This window comes from Camelina sativa, chromosome 19 (genome assembly GCF_000633955.1).
Source record: "Camelina sativa cultivar DH55 chromosome 19, Cs, whole genome shotgun sequence".
NCBI classification, from domain to species: domain Eukaryota; kingdom Viridiplantae; phylum Streptophyta; class Magnoliopsida; order Brassicales; family Brassicaceae; genus Camelina; species Camelina sativa.
In genome coordinates this window covers 17363308-17387598 of record NC_025703.1, presented here as the reverse complement: position 1 = coordinate 17387598, position 24291 = coordinate 17363308, and the positions used below count along the sequence as shown (strand labels likewise).

At 37.3% G+C, this 24291-nt stretch overlaps 2 protein-coding genes and 1 pseudogene across 5 annotated transcripts; 1 reads left to right on the top strand and 2 right to left on the bottom strand.

The window, feature by feature from the left end:
- LOC104766595 lies at window positions 2151-3157 on the top strand (annotated as a pseudogene).
- LOC104767920 (F-box protein At2g14500-like) lies at window positions 6809-7924 on the bottom strand. Its single transcript, XM_010491882.1, has one exon. It carries the CDS (start codon window positions 7922-7924, stop codon window positions 6809-6811), a length of 1116 nt encoding a protein of 371 aa, XP_010490184.1.
- On the bottom strand, window positions 16757-19828 carry LOC104766594 (uroporphyrinogen-III synthase, chloroplastic-like). 4 transcript variants are annotated; one of them, XM_010490504.2, is made up of 9 exons: window positions 19522-19828; window positions 19351-19438; window positions 19097-19163; window positions 18663-18781; window positions 18162-18257; window positions 17632-17687; window positions 17385-17470; window positions 17138-17272; window positions 16757-17037 (listed from the first exon to the last, which is right to left on the bottom strand). In XM_010490504.2, the coding sequence occupies exons 1-9, from the start codon at window positions 19741-19743 to the stop codon at window positions 16977-16979; spliced, it is 930 nt and encodes a 309-aa protein (XP_010488806.1). In that variant the 5' UTR covers window positions 19744-19828; the 3' UTR covers window positions 16757-16976. The 4 variants fall into 4 exon arrangements, with proteins under 4 accessions (XP_010488806.1, XP_019096191.1, XP_010488809.1 ...); XM_019240646.1 differs by having other exon boundaries at window positions 17385-17431; XM_010490507.2 differs by having other exon boundaries at window positions 18663-18776; window positions 19361-19438.

The window sequence follows — 24291 nt, the reverse complement described above, 5'->3', positions numbered from 1 at the left end:
TTAATATTTTTAATATTTGTAATTTATTATATGATTATTTAAGAAATTTATAGTGTCTTATACAATATATTCATAATTTTATCATTTAAAACAAAACAAAAAGAAAGAAATTTAAAATATAATAATTTACACATCATATTTGACAACAAGAGAACAAGTTGTAATAGTTTATAAAATATACAAAAATATGACTGTAAGGTTAAGAAGAGAAGACACGACTGTAGATTGTATTTATTCATTTTTTCAGAAATTTAAAAATATTTACGAAGTTACAACGAAAAGAGATAGATAAAATGTTACATTGAAAAATGCGAACGAAAGGTTACAAATAAAAGCGAATGAAATAACACGACTGCAATGTAATCTCATGGCAGTTAATCGTAAAAATTTGTTTAATTTGATGTGTGTACTATGTAGCATTGATAATTATTTATTTAATCATATGTGAAGATAAGATTATTTTTTTAAGTATATTTTTCAAAGAAAAATACGTAGGTTAACTCCTAGGATGAACCTTCTTGTTCACTTCTTCCTTTTCAACTAATCAGAATCTTCTATACATTATTTTACTTAAAAAAACAAATCAAAATTAAATTAAAAAGCAAAACAAATTAAGGAAACAAATTCTGTATAATTTTTTTTAAGAAAAGTTAGATATTGGTTTGGTTTATATTTTACAATTAGAATGAAATGATGTATCGGTTTGGGTTTACAAATAAGGTGATTAGGGTTTAGATTTTACAATTAAAATGAAATCATATATCGGTTTGGGTTTACAAACGAAGTGGTTAGAGTTTAGATTTTACAATTAAAACGAAATTATATGTCAGTTTGGGGTTACAAATGAAGTGGTTAGGGTTTAGATTTTATAATTAAAACGAAATTATATGTCGGTTTGGGTTTACAAATGAGATGAATAGGGTTTAGATTTTACAATTAGAACGAAATTCTATGTCGGTTTGAGTTTACAAATGAGATGGTTAGGGTTTAAAATTTACAATTAGAATGAAATTATATGTCGGTTTGGGTTTACAAATGAGATGATTAGGGTTTAGAGTTTACAATTAGAATGAAATTATATATCAGTTTGGGCTTATAAATAAGCGGTTTAAGTTTTTAATTTTATAATAATATATACAAATTTTGTTTGTTTATTTTATAAGAAGGTGAATGAATAGGTTCTTAAATGTATTATGACATGTCAGATTATCATTGACTAAAATAAGGAGAAGTGAATAAAGGAGTTTACCTGAAGAGTAAACCCAAGAATTGTTATTTTTCAAATAAAATTTAAAAAAATTTATGTTTCTGAAATTTTTATTAAATAGTTTAAGAATTTCAATAGCTTAATAAATAAATTTAACTAAAGAATTTTTGTAATAAATATTTTACTAAAATGAGTTCTTCTGGCGGGAGCTCCATACCTAGTTATAATAATTTAATGACTTTATTTGTTAGAGATCAACATTTTGAGTAAAAAAACCTGTAACTATATCTATATCAAATTATAGTAAACGGATTAAAAACTCCATAATATTAAATTATTTAACAATATTATTATTATTATTTATTTATTTGTGTTATTTAACATTATTGATTTAAAATTATTTTAAGAATATTATTGTTTTTCTTTTAAAAGAATAATTATTAAAATAAACAAATTATACATGTGCTATGCACGGGGGCTAAATACTAGTATACATTATAAAACAGCTTCTCTCTTTAGAGCTTAACTTTCTCTTCTCCCTCGCAGTGGCAGGTAATAATTTCTCGAAACCCTAACCCTTTGATTTTTATTTCGCCTCTTTTTTTTCGGGAATTTGGTTGGCAAAGCAATTTTGAAAGCATGATTTTTGTGTTGAGCCTTGTAATCTGGGCTCTAGTTTTTGGTTTGATCGACTCTCAGGACCTTTAAAAACTCGAATCAGGATCTCTACTCTCTGAGCCATGTTTGATCGACCTTTTGAAACACGCAGCGATTTTTGAGTGTTTGCTTGATCGTCGTTTGGTTTTTGGATGCTAGGTGAAACTGTCAGCTTTGATCGTATATGTTGAATTATGGCACTTTAGGGATGTACCGAGTTCACATTATAGAGCTTCATCCTCTATTTTGGCCTTACCTTACATCTTCTTGTTTTATCTGCCAAAATTCAATAACTGCTACAATGCTAATAGTGTTTGTTTATTATGTTCTAGATGCCCAGAAAGCAAAAGACGTCCTCCTCTTGCTTGGATAAATCTGTCAAGGGATTACCAAATCTGAGCCTGGCCCTCGATGATGAGAAGAAGAAGGGGAATAAGAAGAAGAAGAAGGAGGAGATCAAAAAGCTTCACCTAGTCCTTGATTTGGACCACACCCTTATCCACTCAACTCTTGTCTCACAACTTTCTAAAAAGGAGAAGTATCTACTCGAACCAGCTGATTCAAGGCTTGATCTTTGGAGATTCAACAAAGGCCATTCCAATGAATACATCATTAAACTTCGACCTTTTGTTCCTGGCTTTCTTTTGGAGGCAAACAAGCTTTTCACAATGCATGTTTACACTATGGGTTTATCCACTTACGCCCCAGACCGTGTTGAACTTGATTGATCCGGATAAAGTTTACTTTGGAGATCGAGTCATTACCAGTAAAGAAAGTCCTAAAGAGAAGACACTCGATCTTGTTGTGGCTGATAAGCAAAGAGTCGTAATTGTGGATGATACAATTGATGTTTGGCCTCATGGCAAGAGCAGCTTGTTGCAGATCACCAAGTACGTATATTTCAGAGACGGTGATGATAATACAAAGTCCAAGTCTTACGCAGAAAAGAAGATAGACGAGAGCTCAGACAACGGATCATTGGCGAATGTTCTGAAGTTTCTCCAAGATGTTCACAAAAGATTCGAAAATGAGTTAGATTCACAAGACTTGAGGCCGTTGTTACATGATCCTTGCAGACAAGACTGCTTCTGACTTAATCTATGTATACAGTCCACAACTTTACATTCTTAGAGGTATTTGTGATTTGTGAAGAATGATTCCTTTAGTTTATTGATTCTCATAATTTAGATGATTAAGGCTTCAGCAAAGGAAGATATGAAAGTTTTATTTTTTTGGATCAACTCCATGGTCATTATATTCTCCCTAATATATTATGTAAAGATGATAATCACTAGCAGAGATGGTGTTTGATTTAATACTGAGTTATTCATAGTTTTTTTATTTAAAAAAAAAAAGTTTAATGCCCATAACTGCATCTCTGTGATGGTGTTTCATCTACTGCAATGATGATTCTGACACGCTTGAACCAAAGATTATTTTGTATGGTCCAAATTTTGACATAGATATGCTTGTGATTTTGATTGCTAATATGTTAAAATGGAAAATGCGTCTGCCATGTTAAATGTTCAATGAAAATTGAAAAAGAATTCTGAAGTGTTAGTCATTTTTTCGTAGTCTTTTGGATTTGGTTGCTATTACAATAAGATTAAAAGATGTCTTATCATTAAGATTGGGACTGAGTCAGTGCCAATGAAAATCTTTATCACCTAAATTATTGTATTGACACTTAATCCTTTGATATATGCCACTTGTTAGCTAAAAATGACACTGGAAGAAAACGTTTTCGTACATTCTTGTATGGAAGTAAATATGGCAAAGTTAAATAGTGGAAGATATGTTAAAGAGGTTCTGCCGGTAAGGGTTGCGGCATCAAGTCGAATATAGTGATGATGTTACAGAGAAGATGGTGTTAGACATGTTAAAGAGGGGTCTAGATTTCTATCTAACAACACAGGTGCACGACGGCCACTGGCCAAGAGATTATTGTGGCCTATGTTTCTTCTCCCAGGACTGGTTAGTTCTTTAGTTTCGTTCACTAAGCTTTCTTTTGCAAAATTTGCTGAAAACTTGACGAAAACGAACTCTGATTATAGATTGCACGCTCCATAACTTGGCTCATCTTTTTACTTGGATCTGCTAATTCTGTGTCTGTAAAGAAAGGTACTTGGAGTTTTTAAATGGTCTGGACATAACCCATTTCCTCCTGAGATATGGCTTCTTCCGTATTTCCTGCCAATCCATCCAGGTGCTCATAAATATATGCTGAATTACAATTTCATCTGCTCTCAACTTTCTCAGATACTGTTTAAGGTCATTATTTTCTCAGTCTTCCTTTGTTGGTCGACTGACTACTTATACAAAGGAAGTGCCTCTCATAATCAATTCTTGGTTCAATGACTATTCAATAATATGCAGAATGACAACCCAAAGGTGTTGCCACCATGTATGTATCTGTTTTGTATTCTTTATGCTTGTATAGGTTCCACTATATTATTGGGCTTCAGATTTAGTTATATTGGTAAGGAGCTTCATAAGGCAATATCTCAGACTTTATGAAATGGAATACCATCAATGATGGACAACTCAAGTGAAGTAAATCTCAGAATTTTTTTTGTAATTGTAATCTAGTTTGTAAACTTCTCTACTTTCACGCTTGTTCAAAACACACTTATTAAATGTTTTAACTGCGTGTGCATTTAAAATGATGGATATGGTTTTCTTTTGCTACAGCTTGTTTTGTAGATTTAGTGCACAGTGAAACATCAGAATAAGATATTTTTTCATGCTCTAGGAAGGATGTGGTCTCATTTTCGGATGTTCTACTTGCCAATGTTTCCATAACTTCTCCTGTTTTATCGCTGAGAAAGGAGCTTTTCACTGTACCATATCATGAAATCAACTGGAATCCTTTAAACGAAGTTACTTGCTTTCTGTGAAGACCTGAGCATTTGTAGTTTATAATGAGATCCTGTTTAGCTGAACTAACTTTACTCAGTATGATTCCTTACACATATTGGTGAGATGCTAGGGGCTAACTACTTTTAGGCTGACAGCTACATTTTTATTGAAGGAGGCTCATACTACCCACACCCACTTGTGCATCACTTCATAAGATTGTTGTGTCTGTTCTAATGCGATGGCCTGGTGCAAATTTGAGAGAAAAGGCTTTAAAAACCACAAAAGAACATATTCCTTATGAAGATGAGAATACTAGCTTGATACGTCTGTATTGGACCTATGAATAAGATATGCCAAACAAACTTCCACAACATTATCTGTACCATTTTCTCTTGACCATTATTCTCTTTCAAAAAGTTAAGTTTGGGTATATGTTCGACTTCGCATTTTCGTTCTGTTTTTGAATCTTCTACTTTAGTAATATTTGTTTGTTCTGTATTAACAGTTATTAAATATGCTATGCTTTCAAGTTGCACCTACCAAGTATTAGTATCCATGAATTTGGCTGGTAAGATGAAGATGTGGGTACTGCATATTTGTATATATGATTATGTTAGGTAGATTAGGGACCAAGATGGCTGCCGAACCAGTACGAATAATATGTTTTACTACATTAACTTATAGGAGGTTGGGAGTTACCCTAGCATGTATTTGATAGAATATAATTTGAATCATAAGAAGGAAACAAAGAACTTTGATGAAGCTGTCTAACCTAACATNTTTTTTTTGTAATTGTAATCTAGTTTGTAAACTTCTCTACTTTCACGCTTGTTCAAAACACACTTATTAAATGTTTTAACTGCGTGTGCATTTAAAATGATGGATATGGTTTTCTTTTGCTACAGCTTGTTTTGTAGATTTAGTGCACAGTGAAACATCAGAATAAGATATTTTTTCATGCTCTAGGAAGGATGTGGTCTCATTTTCGGATGTTCTACTTGCCAATGTTTCCATAACTTCTCCTGTTTTATCGCTGAGAAAGGAGCTTTTCACTGTACCATATCATGAAATCAACTGGAATCCTTTAAACGAAGTTACTTGCTTTCTGTGAAGACCTGAGCATTTGTAGTTTATAATGAGATCCTGTTTAGCTGAACTAACTTTACTCAGTATGATTCCTTACACATATTGGTGAGATGCTAGGGGCTAACTACTTTTAGGCTGACAGCTACATTTTTATTGAAGGAGGCTCATACTACCCACACCCACTTGTGCATCACTTCATAAGATTGTTGTGTCTGTTCTAATGCGATGGCCTGGTGCAAATTTGAGAGAAAAGGCTTTAAAAACCACAAAAGAACATATTCCTTATGAAGATGAGAATACTAGCTTGATACGTCTGTATTGGACCTATGAATAAGATATGCCAAACAAACTTCCACAACATTATCTGTACCATTTTCTCTTGACCATTATTCTCTTTCAAAAAGTTAAGTTTGGGTATATGTTCGACTTCGCATTTTCGTTCTGTTTTTGAATCTTCTACTTTAGTAATATTTGTTTGTTCTGTATTAACAGTTATTAAATATGCTATGCTTTCAAGTTGCACCTACCAAGTATTAGTATCCATGAATTTGGCTGGTAAGATGAAGATGTGGGTACTGCATATTTGTATATATGATTATGTTAGGTAGATTAGGGACCAAGATGGCTGCCGAACCAGTACGAATAATATGTTTTACTACATTAACTTATAGGAGGTTGGGAGTTACCCTAGCATGTATTTGATAGAATATAATTTGAATCATAAGAAGGAAACAAAGAACTTTGATGAAGCTGTCTAACCTAACATCTTGAGAGCATCTGCATTGCTATGTACTCTGCCATGTTTTGTTCTCTCTAGGCAGAATTCAGAGCAAGAAACAATATCTAATACTAAGACTTGAAGGAAAATTCTATGTATTAATTGGCAAGATAACCAAAAAACTGGGCCTGAAAATTCTACTTATAAATTGGTTAAAAAAGCATGTTCTTAACTTACTTTATGATGAGAAGGAGAACGCATTCCTCTTTTTAAACGTTCTTTTAGATAGAGAAAATCCATCGAGCATCCTTGAGACTCATGTTGGAGGGACCAGGGAAGGGCTCGAGGGTCTTGGTTGAAAGATTGAACACACAGATGTCCACCTCATTAGGGGGAAGGACATGGGCGACTTTCTTCCAGTTGTTCTTGGAAAGGATAAGGTTATGATGAGTGAAATAGATGGAGTTTTGTTTGATACCAAGGGTATTGTTAGCAGGCATAGTGATACCCAAGTCGAGAAGCAGGGCCTCATCACCAAGAGAATCTACGCCAAGAAGATCGGGCATGTGGTCGTCTGGGTCAGCATTAGGATCCATCTTGTAGATGCGGAAGGCCCTTTCGCTACTTTCAGAGATTGTGCTTGTGACCAACAAAACCTCTCCTGTTGTAGTAACAGCGATGCTAAAATAACAATTATATCCAAGACGAGCAAACGTTGGGGATGGGTAAGTGTCACTCCTTGTGAGTTCTTCGAAACCTTGCTGCCTAGAAAAATCTATGACTCGAACGAAACGATGCATCGTTAAAATGTATAGACGGTAACCGCGAAGAAGCAGACGTAGTAGGCCAGTTAACATCTTGGGGATACCATAGGTAATCCGAATGAGATCGTAATGAGCATTCCCTTTCTTGTAAAATCCTAAAAAACAAGCAGGGGCGTCAAAGAACCACACTAAAGCCAACTCTTGCGTCTTCTCGTCTACCCACATACGTCCCCTAATTTCATCATCATATAATGAGTATAATGAGTAAACAGAGCCACTAGTTAATTCCCATTCAAACTCCCTATCTCTATCTTCCTTACGCTTCGAAGCAGAGTCGTTTGATAGGAGCGACTCTAATGGAGGAAGATCAATCCTATTCCCAGTACTAAACACATCTATAATATATAATCTGGATCGAGAATCTAGCATCAGGAACCATTTACCGCAGCTTGCCAGTAATTGACTCCCTGAAGTACAGTTTCTCCCAGCTGCTCTCCTGTAAACCATAACTTCTTCGTATGGGTTGTGCAACACGCAATCAGTACCGTCGTCAGGAAAAAACATTAGCCATGGAGATCCGCTTTCCCGGGGAACTGTTTGTTTCGAAACATAATACCAGTTGGAACAAACCATCTTCGCTCGATGGAAATCCACAAAACTCAAAAGTTCAAACAGAGATATGATGATATCGAGGGGGAGATTCGACCAGGATACGAGTTAGAACAGCTCTTCATGGTGTTGATAAGAGAGATTGGTTCCAGGTTTTCAGGAAGAACTCTCTCTAAAACTCTTGTTGATGCTCTTCTTCAGACAAGACTCATGAGTTTTCTGGCTGCTTGGATCCACCAGAAAACGTAGCTTTTGGGATATCAGACGAGTTAGAACAGCTCTTCTTATTATACCTTAATGATGTGGTCCTTAGTGACAGAGAAGATGTTTTACCCCTTACTAAATTATTTATGAAAAGGTCCATAAAAATAATTTTAAAGACAAAACCTCTCAACTAAATTATTAATAAAAAAAATGCCCCTCAAAATCCGTTAATAAGAAAAAAACACTCCTACTGTTGTAAATTAGAGAAATCGAAGGAGGTTTTCTCTTGTCTTATTATTAATGATTCAATCGAACATTACATATATATAGTGAAGGACAAAGCCCAAGTACATTAGGATGTCTAAACCGACCTAGACTAAAAGAGGTGGCCGATGGGCCTTAATGTCTTGGACGTACATGGGCCGAGTACGGGCCGTGTATAGGCCGTGTATAGGCCGGTTATGGAATATCCACTCCAATTTTTTTACAACACTCCCCCTTGGATGACATAACCGTGTCTGATACTAGGAAGGATCTCTGTAATGCGCTTGGGGGTGCTGCCTCATTAAAACCTTACCAGAAAAACACATTGGGACAAAACCATGATGAAGGAAAAAGAGTACAACATGCATTACTCCCCCTGTTCCAAGCATCCCTAGAAGTCCTTAAGTGTCCGCATTCCAATCTGGTGCGTGAGCTTCCTGAATGTTGATGTCGGTAGAGATTTGGTGAAGAGATCGGCTGAATTGTCGCTAGACTGAACTTGTACCACTTGAACTTCTCCGGCCTTTTGTAGTTCATGTGTGAAGAAGAGCTTGGGTAGAATATGCTTTGTCCGATCTCCCTTGATGTATCCTTCTTTGAGTTGTGTGATGCAGGCCGTATTGTCTTTGTAGATAATCGTAGCTTCCTTATCGTCGGCCATGCCACAATCTGTCCTGATATGTTGAGTCATCGACTTCAACCACACACACTCACGGCTGGCTTCATGCATTGCTAAGATTTCGGCATGATTAGATGATGTGGCTGCAATGGTTTGCTTCATAGAACGCCACGAAATAGCTGTACCACCGTGTGTGAACACATAGCCGGTTTGAGACCTAGCATTGTGCGGATCCGATAGGTAACCTGCATCAGCAAAACCAACTAAACCTTCTTTGTTATAGTTAGTATAATATAAAACCAAATCAAGCGTTCCTTGTAGGTAACGCAACACATGTTTGATACCATTCCAGTGCCTTTGGGTTGGACAAGAGCTAAATCTTGCTAGGAGGTTCACGGCAAAACATATGTCTGGTCTAGTGTGGCTAGCCAAGAACATTAACGCTCCTATTTCACTGAGGTATGACACTTATGGACCGAGAATTTCTTCATCGGCCTTCTTTGGACCGAATGGATCTTTATCCACATCAATGCTCCTCACAACCATCGGGCTAGTCAATGGGTGAGCTTGGTCCATATTAAATCTCTTGAGTACCTTTTCAGTATATGCCATTTGATGCACAAGGATTCCATCATTTATGTACTCAAGTTGTAATCCCAAACAGAACTTAGTTTTACTTAGGTCTTTCATTTCAAACTCTTTCTTGAGATATTCAATTGTTTGGGTGATTTCCCCAGAGGTTCCTAGGATATTCAAATCATCCACATATATTGCTATGATTACAAACCCTTTGTTTGCAAACTTTTTTATAAAAATACATGAACTGATGGGATCATTCTTATAGCCCTCTTTGGCTAGATACTCACTCAGTCTATTGTACCACATTTGCCCACTTTGTTTCAGTCCATAAAGGGATTTGTCTAGCCTTATGCAGTATTGTTCTCGAGAACCACTCTTATCTTTGAGCTCAATACCCTCTGGTAATCTCATATAAATTTCATTATCCAGTGGACCATATAAATATGCGGTTACAACATCCATTAACCGCAAATCCAGTTTTCTCTTATAGGCAGACTTATTAAAAATCTAAAAGTCGTTGCATCCATCATAGGGGAGTATGTATCCTCATAATCTATTCCTGGTCTTTGAGAGAATTCTTGTGCTACAAGCCGTGCCTTATATCTCACGATTTCATTACTCTCATTTCTCTTTCTTACAAAGACCCATTTATGTCCAACTGGCTTTATATCGAATGGTGTCCTTAAGATCGGACAAAACACATTCCTTTTCTTTAATGGACTNGAGCTAAATCTTGCTAGGAGGTTCACGGCAAAACATATGTCTGGTCTAGTGTGGCTAGCCAAGAACATTAACGCTCCTATTTCACTGAGGTATGACACTTATGGACCGAGAATTTCTTCATCGGCCTTCTTTGGACCGAATGGATCTTTATCCACATCAATGCTCCTCACAACCATCGGGCTAGTCAATGGGTGAGCTTGGTCCATATTAAATCTCTTGAGTACCTTTTCAGTATATGCCATTTGATGCACAAGGATTCCATCATTTATGTACTCAAGTTGTAATCCCAAACAGAACTTAGTTTTACTTAGGTCTTTCATTTCAAACTCTTTCTTGAGATATTCAATTGTTTGGGTGATTTCCCCAGAGGTTCCTAGGATATTCAAATCATCCACATATATTGCTATGATTACAAACCCTTTGTTTGCAAACTTTTTTATAAAAATACATGAACTGATGGGATCATTCTTATAGCCCTCTTTGGCTAGATACTCACTCAGTCTATTGTACCACATTTGCCCACTTTGTTTCAGTCCATAAAGGGATTTGTCTAGCCTTATGCAGTATTGTTCTCGAGAACCACTCTTATCTTTGAGCTCAATACCCTCTGGTAATCTCATATAAATTTCATTATCCAGTGGACCATATAAATATGCGGTTACAACATCCATTAACCGCAAATCCAGTTTTCTCTTATAGGCAGACTTATTAAAAATCTAAAAGTCGTTGCATCCATCATAGGGGAGTATGTATCCTCATAATCTATTCCTGGTCTTTGAGAGAATTCTTGTGCTACAAGCCGTGCCTTATATCTCACGATTTCATTACTCTCATTTCTCTTTCTTACAAAGACCCATTTATGTCCAACTGGCTTTATATCGAATGGTGTCCTTAAGATCGGACAAAACACATTCCTTTTCTTTAATGGACTTAACTCCACGTCAATGGCTTCTTTCCATTTTAACCAATCTGGTCTTTGAGTGCACTCTAAAATGCACGGGGGTTCATGATCCTCATTTATTTCAAGTGCTACCTTATATGCAAATATTTCATCAATGTCGACATCTTTTCTGTTCCATTGTATTCCAGACATGATATAATTGTTANTGCACAAGGATTCCATCATTTATGTACTCAAGTTGTAATCCCAAACAGAACTTAGTTTTACTTAGGTCTTTCATTTCAAACTCTTTCTTGAGATATTCAATTGTTTGGGTGATTTCCCCAGAGGTTCCTAGGATATTCAAATCATCCACATATATTGCTATGATTACAAACCCTTTGTTTGCAAACTTTTTTATAAAAATACATGAACTGATGGGATCATTCTTATAGCCCTCTTTGGCTAGATACTCACTCAGTCTATTGTACCACATTTGCCCACTTTGTTTCAGTCCATAAAGGGATTTGTCTAGCCTTATGCAGTATTGTTCTCGAGAACCACTCTTATCTTTGAGCTCAATACCCTCTGGTAATCTCATATAAATTTCATTATCCAGTGGACCATATAAATATGCGGTTACAACATCCATTAACCGCAAATCCAGTTTTCTCTTATAGGCAGACTTATTAAAAATCTAAAAGTCGTTGCATCCATCATAGGGGAGTATGTATCCTCATAATCTATTCCTGGTCTTTGAGAGAATTCTTGTGCTACAAGCCGTGCCTTATATCTCACGATTTCATTACTCTCATTTCTCTTTCTTACAAAGACCCATTTATGTCCAACTGGCTTTATATCGAATGGTGTCCTTAAGATCGGACAAAACACATTCCTTTTCTTTAATGGACTTAACTCCACGTCAATGGCTTCTTTCCATTTTAACCAATCTGGTCTTTGAGTGCACTCTAAAATGCACGGGGGTTCATGATCCTCATTTATTTCAAGTGCTACCTTATATGCAAATATTTCATCAATGTCGACATCTTTTCTGTTCCATTGTATTCCAGACATGATATAATTGTTAGAGATCTCATTATTATCAATACCTTCAGGTCCTTGAGGTTCAGCGTCCCAAACCTCATTTGGTACCTTAGGATTTGCTGCGGCCATGTCTATAATTTCCTTAACCTCGGTTTGTTTTGCATCTTACTTAGATTTCCGAGGGTTCTTATCTTTGGAACCTAATGGTCTACCACGTTTCAAACGGGCCTTAGGCTCTGTAGCAACTTTATTGTGTCCCTCTTGAACATCAATACGTAATGGTGCATTACAAGCTGGTATGTACGATTTTATAACTCTCTTTGGGTCAGCAAAGGAATCTGGTAATTGATTAGCTAGCTTTTGCAAATGTATAATCTTTAGGACCTATGCATCACAGGCTAGAGTCCGAGGATCTTGCCAATTCAAGGATGTTTGATTCCATGTAATTTTTTTGACCAGCTTGTTATTCTCTCCACCCAACATAGGAAATTCAGATTCAGCAAACTGACAATCCGCCTATCTGGCCTTAAATAAATCACCCGTAGTTGGCTTAAGATACTTAATAATGGTGGGAGAATCATATCCAACATATATTCCCATCCTCCTTTGAGGTCCCATCTTAGTTCTCTGTGGTGGAGCAATCGGTACATAAACGGCACACCCAAATGTTTTTAGATGGGATATGTCTGGCTCATGACCCGTTAATAACTGAGATGGTGAATATTTATGTTCACTGGATGGCCTGATGCATATAAGCTCAGCTGCATGTAATATTGTGTGTCCCCAAGCCAACACAGGAAGCTTCGGCCTCATAAGTAATGGCCGAGCAATCAATTGAATACGTTTAATAAAAAATTCAGCTAATCTATTTTGTGTATGAACATGTGCCACAGGATGTTCCACACTCACCCATGGACATACAGTATTCATTAAACGTTTGGGATGTAAATTCACCAGCATTGTCTAGACGTATAGACTTGGAAAATCTGGAAAGTGGGCTCGCAGACGTATGATCTGAGCCAGCAATCTAGCAAACGCAAGGTTTCTAATTGACAATAAACAAACATGCGACCATCTGGTCGAAGCGTCGATTAGAACCATAAAGCATCTAAACGTCCCACATGGTGGGTGTATTGGTCCACAGATATCTCCTTGTATTCTTTCCAGAAAATTTAAAGTCTCTTTAGTGACTTTCACTGGTGATGGCCTCATAATGAGTTTTCCTTGTGCACATGCTACACACGTGAGATTCTTAGGAATAAATCTTCTCTCTTTTAGAGTGTGCCCTTTAGAGTTTATTATTAGCTTACGCATCATGTTAGAACCCGGATGGCCAAGCCGGTCATGCCATAAAGTGAATTGTTCTTTGAACATTTTATTCATTGCCAAATTGGCCTCTATCATATTAATCTTAGCATGGTATAAACCAGTGGCTAGTGCGGGTATAGTCTCTAGGATTTTCTTAGATCCTTGGGTGATTTCAGTAATTTGTAGGAACTCTTGGTTTCCTTCACCCTTAGTTTCAACATGTAGACCATTCAAACGAATGTCTTTAATAAGCTTGAGCTAGGTGAATATAAGGCATCACTTAGTTCAAGATGTGTGCCATTTGGTAATAAAATATGAGTCTGGTTGTAGCCTTCAATTAAACTCGCTATACCCGCTATTGTGCTAATATTGGCATTTTTCATTATGAGATTAATAAAATATCTCTTATCCTTCAAAATTGTGTGGCTGGATCCACTATCCACCACAAGTATATCCTCGGCCATAACCATCATATTGGTTCCTTTGGTACTGGCCATGACCACTACGTCCTCTACCACGGCCACGGCCATGATACTTGTCTCTATGGACGTAGTTGATCTCCTTAGTTTCCTTTTAGCAATGTAAACCTTGTGAGCTTCTGGTAAGGGGGTAGATCCAGGAGGCCTCACAGCACTGTTCATCAACAATAGTTCATTGTTTTGCTCAGCAAGTAGCAAACAAGAGATGAGGCTTGCATAAGTCTTAAAACCCTTTTCACGATACTTTTGCTGAAGCAGTATGTTATTAGTGTGAAAGGTTGAGAATGTCTTCTCTAGCAAGTCCTCCTCAGTAACCTCCTTACCACATAATTTCAATATCGAGACTATCTTAAATAGCTCTGATTTATACTCATTCACGGATTTGAAGTCCTGGATCCTTAAGTTTTTCCAATCAAATTGAGCCTTTGGTAGGAGCACCGTCTTTTGGTGTCCATATCTGTTTTTCAACTCTGTCCAAAGGTCAAGAGGATCTTCTATGGTAAGGTATTGGTTCTTGAGACTCTCAGCAAGGTGATGGCGTATATGTAATATCGCTTTATATTTATTCTTTTCAATGCAATCATTCTCATCCTCAATGCATTCACATAGGTCTTTTGATTTCAGGTTGATCTTAGTGTCCAATGCCCATTGTAAGTAATTGTCTCCAGGGACATTCACATTGTGCTGATAACGTGTTGTAAACTAGAGAAATCGAAGGAGGTTTTCTCTTGTCTTATTATTAATGATTCAATGGAACATTACATATATATAGTGAAGGGCAAAGCCCAAGTACATTAGGATGTCTAAACCGACCTAGACTAAAAGAGGTGGCCGATGGGCTTTAGTGTCTTGGACGTACATGGGCCGAGTACGGGCCGTGTATGGGCCGTGTATGGGCCGTGTATGGGCCGTGTATGGGCCGGTTATGGAAGATCCACTCCAAGTGTTTTACAACACCTACTATAAACGTATGTCGTTGAATGTTTTAAAAAACCTTCCTACTCTGGTTTTTTGTATGTTTTAAAAAGTCACATAGATATTTCCTTTAGACATAAACGACGCAGTAATTGTTCACAAACAGCATAAAATTTCATTAGTTATTTTTTAAACAAGCATTCATCTATCACAGTAAAGTTTCAATAGTTTCTAATATCGATATACAAAATTTTAAACTCGTGTAAAGTGTAAGCCATCATTTGATCTCGTGCTTCTCTTTCATATACGTTAAAGTTTTAAAATTCTATAGCAAAATTGTAAATCATAATCATTTTGAGGGGGTATTGAACTTGTATTTGGTAGGATTTGGTATGATTTTAATATTTTAGAGTTTTGAAAGATTTGATTGAGTTTTTAGGAGATTTGATTATTTTTTAAAGTTTTTATATTTAAAAAACAAAAAATGAATGTGATTCTATGAGATTTTGTTATTAAACTTTGGGTGATTTTAGAATATTTCACAACACAAACAAATTTTTTTTTGTAAATTATTCACCTTCTTTCTCTTTGTTCATTCGTATCTCTCGTACCTCCATTCTAGAGTTCTTGATCCGTTTCTCTTTAGGTTTTGTTATCTTTCCAGTAAAACTTTTTTAGCTTCAATTCGTTTGTTTTCGTGTCTCCTCTATCTCTTATATTTCGTCAATTTGGTCCTTATAGGGTTTTAAGATTTTCTCCTTCATCCTTGCCCCTTTTTGTTTCGTTGGGTTAAAGCTAACCCTACATTTACTTTTTGTTACTGATTTTTTTTTCTTTTCGATGTTTAGGGGTTGGTGAGTTTAGTCCGGCGTTTTGGGAGAAATTGGCAAACTTGTGGTGAGATTCTGAAGCAAAAGCATGAGTATTGAATCCCCGGGAAAGCAGAGAATTAGTGGGAAGTGTTTTGGTGGGAAGTGTGAAGGAGAGAAGAAGAGGAAACCTATAGGCATTCCAATTGCCTTGTAATAACTGAAAATTCTTTAAAAAACTATCCAAGAAGGTGTGATTTTATTAGACTTATTTTTCAACTAAAAAACAGAAACAGTCTCATAAAATCATGTAAAGTATCAGTTTTTTAAAAAGTTGTGAAATTTTGAATAACAGTAGATTTTAAGTAAGTTTTATAAATCATTGATTGAATAACAAGAGATTATAGAGTAGTTTAAATAAGTTTACATAAATTCAAGTTGAATAACATAGGATTTTAAAAGATTTTTTAAAATCATCAATTGAATAACATAGGATTTTAAGAATACTCTAAAATCTTTTAAAATACCAAGTTCAATATCCCTGTTTGTTTAACTCTATTAGCTTTGGTGCTTATGTTGAAAGGAGAGACGGTAAACTTGCTTCTTACTTGTGTTTCTATGTTAAAAAAAAAAAAAAATTTGCCATAGAAACGTTGTATATACGTCTATAATCTTTGATTGTGAACTTATACCGTTTCCAATTTCAATGTAATATTTACCTTCGCAAATAAAATAAAAAGTTATACCAATCCGTTTTACTGAAATTTTACTTCAGCAAAATCAAAGAAAATATACCAAACTGTTTTATTAGCATGCGACAAAATGATAGTATGTATACACGATAAACGGATTATGCAAACTGATATCAATTCCGCAATAAAAATTACTAAAGCACTAGTAGTATTCTAACAATAATTCAATTAACTTTCAACTGGATATATAAAAATATTCTAAAAAAAAACATGAAATTTATTGTTTGAATAATTTCAATTCTAAAACCAACATTAAATTTGTTATCACTAGTTGCAGCAATGAGAAATTGAAATTAATTGCATGTTTTTAGATGGCTTTTGATGTTAGTATTCAAACAGTAATTACATACTTTGTCGGTTTGTCCTACAAAAGCTACCTAAAAGGGCTTGAGGATATTATAACACCACCTTTTATACCCTGTCTTCTAAATTACAAACATTGTCCTAATTCAAAGTCCTACACTATGATAGGGTGGAACAAGTGTGATTCGCAGCAAAAGTTACTTGAATCTGTGTAATTCTTCGTGAGCAACTAGAGCTTCCATGATGCTCTCGACCCACCTGCCACACACACTCAAACCCATTCGTCGGTTATGTGAAAAGAGGACACAGTTCAGAGCCTAGTTGACATATTTCACCATATCAAAAGATCAATATTTACCCTTCAAGTCCTGGTTTCTCTGGGTAGTACACGTTTTTCAATCCTCGTCGTCTTGCAGTTGATGCAGTTGTCTCTCCAATGCAGGCAACGCAATTGCTCCATTGCTCCTCGTTTTGAATCAGATTCAGCCAGGCCCTGTCGAAACCCATATTAGAAGATATATTTATATGAAAGACTGATAACAGCATTCCCCTAAAATTTGCTGCACCAACAGATGATATAAAAACGGACAGATGATGGCGCCTACCCAACTGCCGAAGGTGAAGCTACAGAAAGAACTGGAGCAGACAGTGCCTGTTGCAGGAGCACCGTATCAACACTCTGCACAGGAACCTAGCAAAGTAGCAATAGTAAACAACGAAACTGACCATTACAGTATCTTCAACTACGCACATACCAAGGACCAAAACGTGAGAGCCCATACAAAAATAAAGAAAAAGTTACAATAAATTACATTTTCTAGGACTTGTCTAGTAAGTGTAAAGACGGCTTACTGTCGTGTATGTATTCAGCCTGGCAACTTCAAACCCACGTTTGGACAACCCATTCTCTAAGATTCACATGTAGAAAACCAAGCAGAGTTAGCTGGTCAGTCATGGACTTCAAAACCTCAAAAATCATAAACATAAGCTAATTTTACATAGATTTAGTCAGTTGTCCATGTGCCAAGGATTAATCCACACATCCATAGGGAAAAGGACAGTGCAAATGTTACAATGCTTTTCAACTTTTGGAAAACTATCACTTAGGGCATGTAAGCCAAAGTCAAGAATTGTAATTTCCAAATCTATTTTCTCCTGCTCTAACAGTTTTACTGCATCTCCAACAAAGATTTTATAATTTGGTGAATATCTCTTCTTTAATGTAATAACTAACATGGTGTTATCCAACTGCGTAAAAATTTGTACAGGATATGAAATTATGAATTATCTAATCTATTTTTAATATTCAGTCCTAATAAATTTTCTTTTATGTGTTCAACATAATAAGCTCAACTGAATTGAGAAAACCTAAAAACACACACCAATATCAGTGCCAGCTTTTAGAGAAGCCGGGTATAAGACAGAAGACCTTTTGCCAACTTTCTCTGGAAGCTCCGAAGCCAAGACTTTACCAGTTGCTGAAATAATGAAAACAAAGAGAATGAACCAGCCAAGACTGTAACATTGTATGTACGACCACTCATCCATTCCATATATTTATATTCGCTTGATGAATGCAAACAAATTAAAAAAAAATACATAAACAAACATTGATGAGAGAATGTCACGGAGAACAAATGCAGCTTGGATCATTAGTAATTCATCATCTCATAAACCTAAATATTGATCTTTGATGCTCTCTGATTCATGGAAACAAACTATGACAAGGGTTATAGGTCACATCATCCACGGTCACACACAAGCACAAACACCAATGATAATGTAAATTCCTACACTATTAAATGCTTGAAGATGCACCAATTGTAGATACAAAGACTTAATGGATTGTATAGAAATTGAGTCTAAAAAGAAAGTTATGGAACCTATTGATGGTGTAAAGGCAACATGAAGCAATCCTTCTGCCGATTGCATTGCCTCTTCAAATACCCTGGCTGTTCCAGCTCCTACTACACCTATTTGCACTTTTGGGGAGCTAGCTGCCCTAAGGAATTGAGACCAATGAGGTTTAGCTCGAGGGAAGGATGGTAATGAGGAAAGGTGTTCAAACTTATAAAGATAAAACAAAATGTTCATAAATTCTTATGTACACCTCGTTATTCACAGAGTTGTGACAAGAATATGTATGAAGGCTACACATATATGATATATTTGAATACATAAATAAAACCTAGACTAATATTGCCTATCAATAACAACCAAAATGACAACTCAAGGAGAGGAGCAACAAATTCGATATATTGAGACAGTTCAAAATTTGACAAAAAGAGAGGGAATAAGGTAAAAAACAAGAGCTTACTTCCACGCCTCGAGAAAAACAGAACCTGCTTCTGGAGATGTAATGATGATCCAGTCAAAGCTCTTATCTAGCAACAAAAATAAGACTTTGAGGACTACATATCAGAATACCATAATCTGCTCTGCTATAAAATAATACAATTCCGGAGCCTTTTCCTAATAGTTATAACAATCCTACTAGTTCTAAACAAACAGCCAATTTTTAGAGCAAAGAAGTCACCAAGTCAAAGTGCCTATATATCAGAAAAAATTCACCAGTCAATACAGAGGCAAGCCGATGGAAATCAGGTCCTGGCGCATGTTGAATCAAGGGAAGCTCTAAAGATGATATCCCATGTTTCTCCTGCAAATTAGCTAAAAGTTAATACTATAGAGAGATCCAATCCACAATCACCATTGTAAGCATGCGTTATTAAAATTGCATACCAAAGCTTTGATGATTTGATTATTCTTGCCTCGTTCTCGGGTTACGACAACCTGAGGAATCGAATTGGATTTACCAACGGAGGAAGTAGAGAGAGACGGGGAAATTGAATTCCGAATTAGGGAAGGATAAGCGACAACTCCTTTTTCCATATGCGAAGAAGACGACGATAATGGTGGTTGAAGAGATAAGAGAGAGGACTGAGAAAGGAGCAACGACGCCATTACAAAGTAGTTCTTCTGTGAGGGAGAGAGAGTGAGAGTCAGAGAGAATCAATCATACGATTCCAATTGAAGAAGACGATTAATTTTCTCCACCTGCGCTTTAGTTTTCTTTCATTTTTATTTTTCCCTCTTGGGCCCAGTTATGTTTGATCAGCGAGGCCCAATTGTTTTTTCTTTACAGTACAGTATATTTTATCGAATACAAAATATAAATTTTAAATTTTAATATTATATAAGACATCTGTTTTGTTTTTCTATTGTAAAATGTGATGCTAATTTTGTATGTAGTAATTTAAATACTTATTCTTTTGTATATCTTTGTTTGTGAAAAAAAAAAAAAGGTTATAAATTATTCTTGTTTTATTATTCATAGTCATACAATACATATCTTGAATGATAATCTCAACATGTGCTGTTGCTCGAGGATAATAATAATTGTTTTTTTTAGTTTATAATATTACAATTTTTCTATGTTTTGATAAAGCAATAAAATGTATCTATGGTAGACAGAATGATGATGCCAGTTAACCGAGATAGCAGATAAAGTGGCGGAGATAAGTCGTCAGCGACGAACACGACAGAGAAGAGAGAGATCGTGGGTTTTTTTAAGGTCTCAGTTTCTTCTTGAAGGATTTTTTTACTTCAATATAAAATTTAGAAACGACACCGTTTCAGTATTAAAGAAAGTGTTAGACCATGTACCATGAGGGTGATGAACAAAAATTTCTGTAACGAGGCTGTTGAATTTTTTAGAAACACACATGTGAATTAAACTGAGTTGAAAAGATTCAACAAAAAAATGTGACATCCATTGCCATATGACGAGTTATAAGACGAAAAGATGGTGAGATCTGAGTAGGAGTTGTGTTTTCTGTGTATGAGAAGACTTGCTTTATTCTGATTGGTTGATGATAGTTTTGTTAATTTTTATTTTATCCTAATTATTTTTTTTGGTAGGTGAGAGAGGACAACGTCCCCTCCAAATTTATTACAAAAGCTATAAAAAATTACACACGAGTTCTTCTAGGGAACGCAATTCCTCTAACATCCTCATCCAAAATAGAAACAACAGAAACAGGACAAGAATCAAACAAAACAATCCTGAGGGGCTGAGAGAAGGCATAGTTAGCCAATTTATCCGCCAGACGATTAGCCTCTCTATAACCATGAGAAATTCGGACAATCCAGTCCTTAGAGATAAAGCCATAGCACATGCGTACTAGGGTAGACAAGGGATGGGTCTCACTTATCCCTGTCTTTAGATATCCGACCACCAACTCCGAGTCTACTACAAGATCCAGCTGCGGTATCCTGTGATCCCAGGCTAAACACAGTCCGTAGTATACTCCCCAAAGCTCTGCCAGTGGCGCCGAGCACACACCGATATTTAATGCAAACCCGCCTAACCATTTCCCTTCCACGTCTCTCAACACCCCATCAGCTGCCGCCACTCCTGGGTTCCCTCTCGAAGCCCCATCAGTATTCAAACGGACCCATCCTACATCCGGAGCCTGCCATGAGATCAGTCTTATTTCTCGACCCACCGCGCGAGAAACACCTTTGGTAACCAAGTGTGCATTGTGAACTGCCTGAGAGATCTCCTTTACGAACCGCACTCGATCCCTAAACATGCCAACTTCCCTGAAGATGTTGCCACATCTCCACTTCCAGCCCCACCATACGATCATACCAAACAGCATAGACCATGGCATTCCAAACAGCTCCTGATTGTTAGACAAATTAGTGGACACCCATTCTAATAAACTTTGATTAAAGAACAGGGATTGGTGACGAGGTGGTATAATCCGCATCCAGACCCCTGAGATCGCAGGACAATCTCGAAGGACATGTATGATCGTTTCCTCTCCTGCTTTGCACACTATGCAGACCCCAGAATCGCTTAAGTGTCGTCTGTGCCTTTCCACATTCGTCATAATAACTTGCGTAACCACCATCCAAAGAAACACACTTACTCTTTCCGGCACCACACTACGCCAAACCATACTGTATAAGGTGCCCATATTTTGTCTCGGAACTGTGTTTCCAGTCAAAGCTTCATAGGCCGATTTCACTGAGAATCGCCCATCCAAGCTGGCTTTCCACGAGATCCTATCTTTAGACCTCGTATCAGTATCAACAGTAACAGACCTGAGGTTCAAGCACACAAAATCTGGGAGATACGGTTCAATACGCGGGAAGTCCCAACCAACACCATCATGCCATAAGTCCCGAACCCGAAGCTGTTGGAGTTCAACTGGAAGATCTCCTATCCGCCTATCATACAAGGAGAAATCCCCCATCCATTTATCCTTCCAGAATTTGATCATAGTTCCATCCCCTATGACCCAACCAAGACCCAGGATCACCACTTCTCTTAAGCCTACCCCAACACTTCTCCAGGTTGATGACCAACTGCTTTTTGCTATAAACCAAGACGCATCACCGATCTTGTATTTACTTCTCACAACCCGGGCCCAGAGACTCGATACGTCAAAGAGAACCCTCCATCCAATTTTCGCAACCAGCGCCTTATTCATGGGTTCCGCAGCCCGAATACCTAGCCCTCCTTCCCCTTTTGGTAAACATAACCGTTTCCAGGATACTAGATGTTGTTTTCCCTTTTCTGCCGTGCTTTTCCAAATAAAATTTCTTGAGATTTTGTCCAGGGCGCTCAAAGTAGACTTGGGAAGCAAGATGGTACTCATTGTATGGACCGGGAGGGACGAGAGAACAGCTTTAGTTAGAGTAATTCGGCCAGCCAAGCTCATGATGCGGCCTTTCCAGCCAGCTAACCTAGAATTTGCTCTTTCCAAGACTTCACCAAATGTATTCTTATTAATTCTCTTGTGAAGAATCGGCATCCCTAAATACTTCCCCAGGTCACATGTCAACTGTATTCCACTCTCTGAACTGATCTGCTGTCGATGCTCCCGACTCACATTCTCAGAGAAAAAGATCTTTGATTTCTCGAGACTAACCTTTTGACCCGAAGCCGCACAAAATCTTTCAAGTACACCTCGTATCACTCTGATTTGGCTCACTGAGGCTTCCGCGAACAAGATTAAGTCATCCGCAAATAATACATGTGATAGGAGCGGTCCACCTCTGGAAATACACACCGGTTTCCATTCTTTAATCCCCACTGATCTGTCGATTAAATGACACAACCTCTCCATACATAGAACAAACAAATATGGAGACAAGGGATCCCCCTGTCGGATCCCTCTGTCTGGTTTGAAAGCTTCCATTTGTTCCCCATTCCAAGTAGATTCATCGAAGGACTTGTAACGCACTGCATGATCCAACCAACCCACTTCTCTGGAAGACATGTTGCTCTCAGTGTATCCTCCAAACAATCCCATCTGATTCTATCATAAGCTTTCAAGGTCTAGCTTAAGTAGCATCCATCCCTTCCTTCCTTTCTTACGCCTCATTGAGTGCACCGCTTCTTGTACAATCACTATATTATCTGTACTTAGTCTTCCCGGGATAAAGCTTGATTGAGCTGGCCCAATCAAGAGAGATATGACTCGTTTTAACCGCATCACCATCGCCTTTGTGATGCATTTAAACAGCACATTACATAGACTTATAGGCCTGAACTGTGTTACCCTTTCTGGCTTGGCAACCTTCCCAACAAGTACCAATAGTGCATCATTCAGGTCCGCCGGTAGTTCCCCTGATTCGAAAAACCTGAGCACAAATTGGGAAACTGAACTTCCCACAACATCCCAACACTCCTGATAAAAAACAGGTTGAAAGCCATCAGGTCCAGGTGCCTTGAACTTTCCCATGCTCCAGATTGACTCCTCTATCTCCAAAGCCGTGAATGGTTTGTTTAGTATGCCGAAGTCCAACTCAGATAGCTCCGCATACCCTCCTTGTGGTAGCTTTCCCACAAGCAGATCAACATCCTCCATCGAGTACAGTCTTTTATAATATGCAATGGCTAGCTCCTCCAAGGCCTTAGCATCAGATATCCAAACTCCATCATCCCCTTTTAGCATTTCAATCCGGTTTCGTCGACGGCGTACAACAGTGGAGGTATGGAAATACTTTTGTGTTTCGGTCTCCAAGGGCGATAAATTTCTCTCTTGATTTTTGGAACCAAATCATCTCCTCCTGTTCCAAAACCACTTCAAACTCTTTAATCAACCCTGCTTCTTTCGTTAGGAAAGCATCTGTTTGTAGAATGTCCAACTGAGCCTGAACATCCGTAATTTCTGCCATTAACTTCTCCTTTTTCCTCTGCACATCCCCAAACACTTCTCTATTCCACTTCCTTAGCTTCTCCCTCATAGTCTGCAAGGCTCGTGGTGTGGAAACCGTATTATCTCATGAAGACACTAGCAAATCCTTGAAGCTTTCATGTTGCAGCCATGCCGCTTCAAAACGAAATGGACGTCTCCTAGGATCCCCTTGCACCTCCGGTGAGAGTTGGACATATAAGGGCGCGTGATCAGAAGAAAAGAAAGGAAGGTGAGTGACCGTCGCTTCCTGCCATCGTAGCCTTGCCTCCGCACAACATAACACTCGGTCCAGTCTTTT